The 7696-nt window shown below is 37.3% G+C and overlaps 1 protein-coding gene across 2 annotated transcripts in view; it reads left to right on the top strand.

The window, feature by feature from the left end:
• The first annotated feature begins 257 nt into the window (after positions 1–257).
• Positions 258–7696, top strand: part of ptprt (protein tyrosine phosphatase receptor type T) — a 318020-nt gene continuing 310581 nt past the window's right edge. Inside the window, exon 1 of one of the 2 annotated variants that reach the window (XM_067460396.1) lies at positions 258–615. In XM_067460396.1, the coding sequence (XP_067316497.1) occupies positions 540–615 (76 nt within the window). In that variant the 5' untranslated portion in view covers positions 258–539. Of the gene's footprint in view, positions 616–6418; positions 6514–7696 lie in introns of those variants that run through there. The other variant, XM_067460402.1, reaches the window with a different exon arrangement.

Raw genomic sequence — 7696 nt, 5'->3', positions numbered from 1 at the left:
ATTTTAAGAAATAGGCCTACATGGATAATTCAAACTTATTTTTTGTGAGACATTTAGCATGCTAAGTGTGCTCATGATTCTACTTGGTTTGATATTATGTAATCCCACATTTTTTTATACAGTGTCCAAATATTTTTGGGGCATATAACACCATGGAAAACAAAGAAACCGGAGAGTCCTGGAACCTCCCTCACTCAGTGCTCAGAGGGTGTACAATTACTTTTAGGCACCGCGCAAGTGCGCACCGTAGCGTCTTCAGCGCGCGCTGTAGTATGTAAACCGTCACCTCACCAGTATTTCGTGTCAGAACGGGCTGGAAGGCAGGTTTAAGGACCTGGGGGATATTGGAACCCTCTCCTCGTTCATTCGCACCCACTCTCCTCCCCGTACACCCTGTCGTAGCAGCACAGAGACCCAACAATCAGACAGCTGTCGACTACCGGCTTGAGTCGCGCGCGCGCTACATCACCAATGCCGGGGAACCGTCAGCTCTCTCGCGCACGGACGGACAGCGAGTATGTGAAGTAGTGACCGCGAGAATGGACCAGAGGAACTACTTCGCCGTTCTGCTGCTTGTTTTACGCGTTCAACTCACATTTGGAGAGTTCTTTCCAGGTAAGTTTGCTTTCCTTTCTCTTTCTTTTGGCCACTTCGCGGAGGTTACGCGAGGTCTGAACGCCGTAACCCAAGACAGGATGAAACTTTAATAATTGTATCTTGTTTATTTAATGACGATGTTCTGAGGGAAGCTGTAGCTTAATGTTAGGACGTCAGTGTTAGATGAATATGAATTCTACCAGCTTTGGTGTTTGATGTATTGATCGTTTATGACTTTTTATAGTCGAATCATGGCTTTTTATAACGGAGCTGTATCGGTATTTACCTCACTAACTTGACAGTTTCTCTGATTTTGTCTGGAAATACGACACAGTAAAATAAAATGTAATGGTCAAGCTGGCTATATAATTGTATATGCTAGAAAAGTTTAGGCTACTCAGTCACTTATGCGTACTTAGTATGCTCATAATTATAGCTATTAGTAGCCTAATTTGTGTTTGGGATAATTTAATATAAACTTTCTCATTAATCATTGATCGGTTGTAGAGAATTGTTGAGCTCGGCGATGAGATCCTAAATAGTCTCGTATAGAGTGAGAGAATCTGCCACCGCGTCCGTTCCGTCCTGAAATGGCTGCAGTTCCTCTTTCCGCCAGCTGGTGGCGCTATGGGCACATCCAAACCCTGAACCACAGCGGCACTGGCTGAACCGTGGGTCTTTGAGAAATTGTCCTAGAACTGGAAAGGTTTCTCAGTTTCTTTTCTTTTTTTAAATATTATTTTTTTGTTGTTGTTGAAAACCATATTTTCTTTGTCGTCAATAACCCGCCGCAGTGTTCAAAGAAAATACTGCTAAATTATAACAATAAAGATGCAGTTAATGGATGGGGAGGATTTATGAAAAGAACTAAGCAAGTTTTCAGATGTGCTTAGATGAAATTATAGCGTACTGTACGGGAAAGTAGAGAGCTGTCTATTTTAATTTTACCTGGAAGATTAAAAAAGTCTTTTTTTTTAAATGTTGAAATAAGCCAGTAACTTCTAGTTTAAGGTCCTAAATCACTGTAAAACACTCAAAAATGGAAAACCTAAATTTAATTGCTACCTTAAATTAAATAAAGTGATTCCAAAATTGCAACCTGTGGTGATAGTTCCTTGCACTTGTTCAAACATCATTATGTAGAAAATTGAGTTGAAACTGCGAGGGCTTGTCACAATCATTTCTACCTTTTTACTCAATTTTAATTTAGACGACTGCAAACAGAGATGTTGATATAGCGCAGCATCTTTGACAAATGATTAAAAACATGCAACAAAAATCATTTTAATCATTAGGCAGATAGTTAAGTTCAGCATAAAGGTTAAACAATGCTGATTTATTTATTTATTTATTTATTTATTTATTTATTTATTTATTTATTTATTTATTTATTTATTTATTTATTTATTTATTTATTTATTTTTCCTGCCGTATAGCTTTTGGCTTGAGGTCTGTGTGCTAACGACTAACACAATAAAGTTAATCAACTGACAACCTCAATGGACAAATATTAAAACAGTATTCATTTTTCAATATGTAAGCTTTGATTGTTTCACACTTCTCATGTGCTGTTGACCTGTTGAGCAAATGTATGCTTCTGTAATATCTTTCATGGCTAAACATGTTCATTTAATAAGCCTCAGACCAGTGTTTTTAAATTTCAATGCTTTTTAGTGTCACGTCTGTAGCCTGGCTCTTGTTGCGAGGATAATTTGTGTTCCATTCTATCTTTGCTTGTAATTTTGGCAGGGCCAACAAGACTTTCTCTGTGCTTCAGTGAACAGCTTGACAAGTATAGGCCTATCTTTATTCACCAGTCTGAGGAAATGAAAGCAAGGCTATCAACATAAAAAAGACTATTACAAAAAAGGACATCTTTTTTTGGACTTGATTGTGCGTATGGTATTCTTTGAAATAGCTATGTAAATACTATGGTATATGAGTATGGTAGTCATTTAGTACCATTTTATATATATATATATATATATATATATATATATATATATATATATATATATATATATATATATATATATATATATATATATATATATATATATATATATTTTACTGTCTGATTCCATTACTGTACCATGGGACCCTCTGGGCATACAGGAGTAAATGCTTCCATTACATTTATTCCACATATTGATGGATGTCTCTTGTATTTTATTGATGTTTACTTTATCTAAAAGCTGTTTTAGTGTACAACTGGTGCAGTGGATCTAACAAGGTCTTATGCCGATGGGCCAAGTGGCCATAATTGATTTAAACGTGGCAGTTATGCACTGAAAGATTTACATTTGGCATTTAACTGAACATCTTCAGCTGGCAGCACAGAGCCAGAGAGGGAAGACCTGACCTGTCTAACTCTCAGCGTTCCTTGTCATCAATCAGATGTCACACTTTCAGTGGTCTTCTCTATAAAACTTGTCTGTCTTTGTGTGACGAGATTAGAGGTCAAGCAATTGATCGGTTTTCGGTTATCTGCAAAAATCCATACCAATAGTTTTTCCTGTGTTGCGTCCATTGCTGGAGCGGCTGAGAAGGGTCCGCTGTCATTATACAGTACGAGAGCGGCCTCAAGACGCCAAATCACTGACGCCTCGTGGAGTTTGTTTTGACGTGTGAGAATGTGTGCTGGACAGAGCGGGACACTTTAGATGCGGATTTAAAATAGAAAAACAAACAGTATGGGTGGTGGGCAAAATCCAACGCTCACCATCGACTTTGTATTGCATGAAGCAGTCACCTTGTCATTTCTTACTTATAACAAAAAAACAGCAAACAAGCTAAAAAACACAGATCAAGGTATAATTAATATGGTAATATTTTTATTAAAAAAATATAGGACATTTTCATGGTTCAGTACTTTTTTGTGTATTTTTGTATTAAAGTTCAGCACTGTTTTATGTGTTTTGTTTGATTTCATTCAGTGACCATTTTTGAAACTATTGGTTGATTAATCGGGTATTGGCCAGGGTGGGCCAACCTAGTTATCATTATCGCTAAAGTCCACTATTGGTCCAGCTTTTCTATGATTTTTGAAAAAATTAAATAAATAAATGCAACAAACAAACAATTAATTAATTAATTAATTAAATAAATAAATAAATAAATAAATAAATAAATAAATAAATAAATAAATAAATAAATAAATAAATAAATAAATAAATATTTTTCCTCTGATTAAAATGTAAAACAATTTTTACATAGATAAAAGAGCGCAATGCGGCTTGGCCTATCAAAGAACTGCCAGTATTTCAGTATTTCTATTGTGGACACTTGGTATTTGAAACATGATTTGCTTTCTCTGAAGTATTTTTTATGTACTATATATTTTTTATGTATTAAAACATATCGATCCTTATATGTATATTTATTTATTTATTTATTACACAGCTCTGTGAAATACTTGATTCTGATTGGTCAATCGCGCATTCCAGCGGTATGTTATTCCCAGATAACACGCGCCCATCCGGGTAATACGGGTTATCTTGACCGGTACTACTTCTATGCTGAACGCTGGCGCCGTCTTGTGGCTGTTAAATACTTAAGCAGCCGTGGGCTACAATGGAAGACTTCAAGGCGGGTTTCCTTTATAAAGTTTTAAATATGGATATTTTTCTTACACAAATGCATCGATTTGAATCAGAAGGCTCTATTAACCCATCGGAGCCGTGTGGAGCACGTTATTTGACGGACAGCTGCATTTTTTATGGACTTCAATCACAACTACAACTACTGCTTGGATTAACGTTAGCCTGGACTTTTTAAATATAACTCCGATTGTATTTGTCTGAAAGAAGAATGTCATATACACCTATAATGACTTGAGGGTGAGTAAATCATAGGCTTGGTTTCATTTTTGGGTGAACTAACCCTTTCAGCATTCATGTTCAACATTTAGCAGCAATAGATAAAGGCTTAAAGCAGGTTGGAACTGTTTTTCTTCGTGGAAGCTTTGCGTAAGAGCTAATAAAATATTTAATCTCAAGACAATATTTTGTGTCTAATTTATTTGAGACTAGTAGCCGTGTCATAAGCGGGATAATGTACACCTAGCCGGTTGTTATTGCAGAATAAACCCCTTCAGAGTTCGCCTCGGGGTCCTGATCACTCTGTCTGGGTTTATGCTGCGATAACAACCGGCTGGGTGTACATTATCCCTTACTTATCCTAATTTCACGATTTTAAACTGAAGCCTTTAGATCAAAAGGTTTTTAATGTCATGAGTTAAGTGAGTTCAGACTTTTGACTAGTCTAGTAGTGTATATTTTGGTACTGTGTCATTAACTTAATGTACTTCAAACATTCACTCTAGTTCTTTTGGAGCTCTTTTGGATAATGATAACCCAAACAGAGCTTCGTTTTTCAATAACTTGTGCGATTTCACAGTCGTCTCAGGACCTGTGATGTGAGAGCTTGCTTTGGTCCGATGATATATCTTAAGTTTATTCATCGGCCTGGGGTGAGGCGGCCCACCCATGTAAATTTAGCTCCAGGCCCTGTCTGTTTTAGCAGCATGATAATTTATTGCAGGGCCAGTTTAGTTTATCTAAATCAGACGCATCATTTTTATTTTTATTTGCCTGGCAGAATGTTTAATTTCGGCTAGGTTTCGAGGAGACGCCTATTATTAATAAGAATGATTAATTAAAACTAATGAGAGATCATATACCCTGAGGGAGTTGTGGATTTCTCTCTCTCTCTCTCTCTCTCTCTCTCTCTCTCTCTCTCTCTCTCTCTCTCTCTCTCTCTCTCTCTCTCTCTCTCTCTCTCTCTCTCTCTCTCTCTCTCTCTCTCTCTCTCTCTCTCTCTCTCTCTCTCTCTCTCTGTGTCTATCTCCTGCTCTCTGTCAGCTACTCATTTGCGGCTCAGTGAAGTCTCTTATCATCTGCACAGTGCGCTGCCTAATAGCTAATCCAGAAACTGCCAGACTACCGGATAATCCAGTTCACTCAGTTTGCATATGTTTCTTTGGGATTCTAGATTGATTTAAATAAATCCTTGAGCATGAGGCATTTAGGAGTTCATATACAGTATATGGCTACTGTTGCTTTTTTTCTCTCTCTGTTCATCTTTCCCTTTGCTATGTCCCTCTGAAGGACAGACTGTTTCTAGAGAGTTTTTATTGGAGTTGAGGGATTCACTGATTGCATTAAAGTAGTATTTTAATGCATTTAACCTTCACAGTTGTGAATAGATTGTATATGGGTATTAATACATGTTTAATATTTCACAATGCCTCTAAAATTACTTTGGATCATGGAAATTGGTTCTGTATGATTGCTGAACGTCAGTTGAAAATTAATTGCAATGGTAAAATAAAATAAAAATGCCCATACTTGTTTTTCTCCTTGAAGGCTTAATGAAAAACAAATTTTATACTATAAAAACAAAATTTGACTTGACAAGATTTAGCTATATAATTGAATTTTTGCTTAATTAAAGGGATAGTTCACCCAAACATAAAAACTGTCATCATTTACTCACCATTAATTTGTTCCAAACCTGTATTAATTTCTTTGTTCTGCTGAACACAAAATAAGTAACCAGAGAGTTGACCATGGAGCCTTATTTTAACGATCTGAGTGCATGGTCTAAAGCACACAGTGCAAGGGCGTTTCCGAATTCATTTTTGCTAGTTTAACGAGGAAAAATGGTTGGCGCACCCGGTGCATGGTCTAAAAGGGTTGTCTCTAGTCTCTTAATGAGTCATGGGTGTGTTTTGGGCATAACTAATAAACCAATCAGTCTCATCTCCCAGTCCCTTTAAAAGCCAGTTGCGTTCGCACCATGGCAGATTTGCTATTTACAAGGCAGCAACTGGAAAAACTGAACGCTTCTCTAGAGAGGAAAGGGGTCTGCTCGTCCAATTTGGCACTTGCATGCTCTCATCATTACTGCAGATAGGTAGGCTAATTCTGATACATGCAATGAATATCAAATATAATATTATCAGACAAATATAATATTATGACATGTTGGCATTTTTTTATTTATGTATACAATAATAATCTTTTACATTTTAATATTTCATATTTGAAAATGTTTGTGTGCTGCTGCGCATTCCAGTGTGTGTAATGAGCAGAGTATACACCCGCGTTGTGCACCCGTCTATAGACCCTTTTATTTAACACTAAAAATACTGCATGCGCCTTTGACTTTAGACCAGGATTTTGTTGGTCAATGGCACAGTTTAAACAATGTGGCGCCGGACGTGAAAATTAGAACTGAAACTAGCAAAAAACACTTGCCTGGCGGCGCATTGCGTCGGGTGTATGATAGGGCCCATTGACTTTCATAGTAGGAAATAAAAAATACTATGGAAAATAATGGCTACCGTGAACTGTCTGGTTACTGGCACTCTTTACTCTAACTTCTTTTGTGTTTAACAGAAGAAAGAAACTCATACAGATTTGGAACAACATGAAGTCATTTTCATTTTTTTGGGTTAACTCTACCTTTAAGATGCAACATGTCCACATCAACACTGTACTTCCTGAATGTGTATCGAATGTTTGCCAACACTCTGATTTTCAGGCAATATTTATGCCATAGATGAGTCTTGAACAAAGGCCCAATGGGTAAAAGCTCCATATAATGAGCAGAAAGCTCATTCCTTCTCCGACCACTTTGTCTGAGCCCTTGATTGAGACACTTCACCCCAATAACCCCAGCTCTCTCTCTGAGTCAAACAAGAGGAAAAAGTAGTAAAACCCCCCTGCGTAAAGTAGGAACAACTGATGAATGAAATTTTAAAAGAAAAAAAAGACTTTTAAACTTCTCTGGAAAGAAAACGCACATATAGCGAGAGTGAATTCTCGCCGAGGCTGCCAGGGCTAAATGAGCAGGCGAGTCTGAAAGCCTCAACATGTATGGAAACAAAACGAGTTGCCTTACTGTGACTGCTCCATGTTTTGCTGTGATTGCCGCTCTAGACCGAGATGGAAAGCACGTCTGAGTGGGTAGATAAACAATGCGAGAAATCAGGGAGAAATGAAACGCAGAGAGCCGCAACTGACAGAAAAGAGAAGGGGGGAGAAACAACACTTGAAGTGGTCGAAAAAATGAGACACCTGAGAGGACCAACAAA

This window comes from Pseudorasbora parva, chromosome 12 (genome assembly GCF_024679245.1).
Source record: "Pseudorasbora parva isolate DD20220531a chromosome 12, ASM2467924v1, whole genome shotgun sequence".
Taxonomy (NCBI): Eukaryota; Metazoa; Chordata; class Actinopteri; order Cypriniformes; family Gobionidae; genus Pseudorasbora; species Pseudorasbora parva.
Note: the sequence above shows the minus strand (reverse complement) of the source record. Positions and strands in the feature narration are given on the sequence as shown.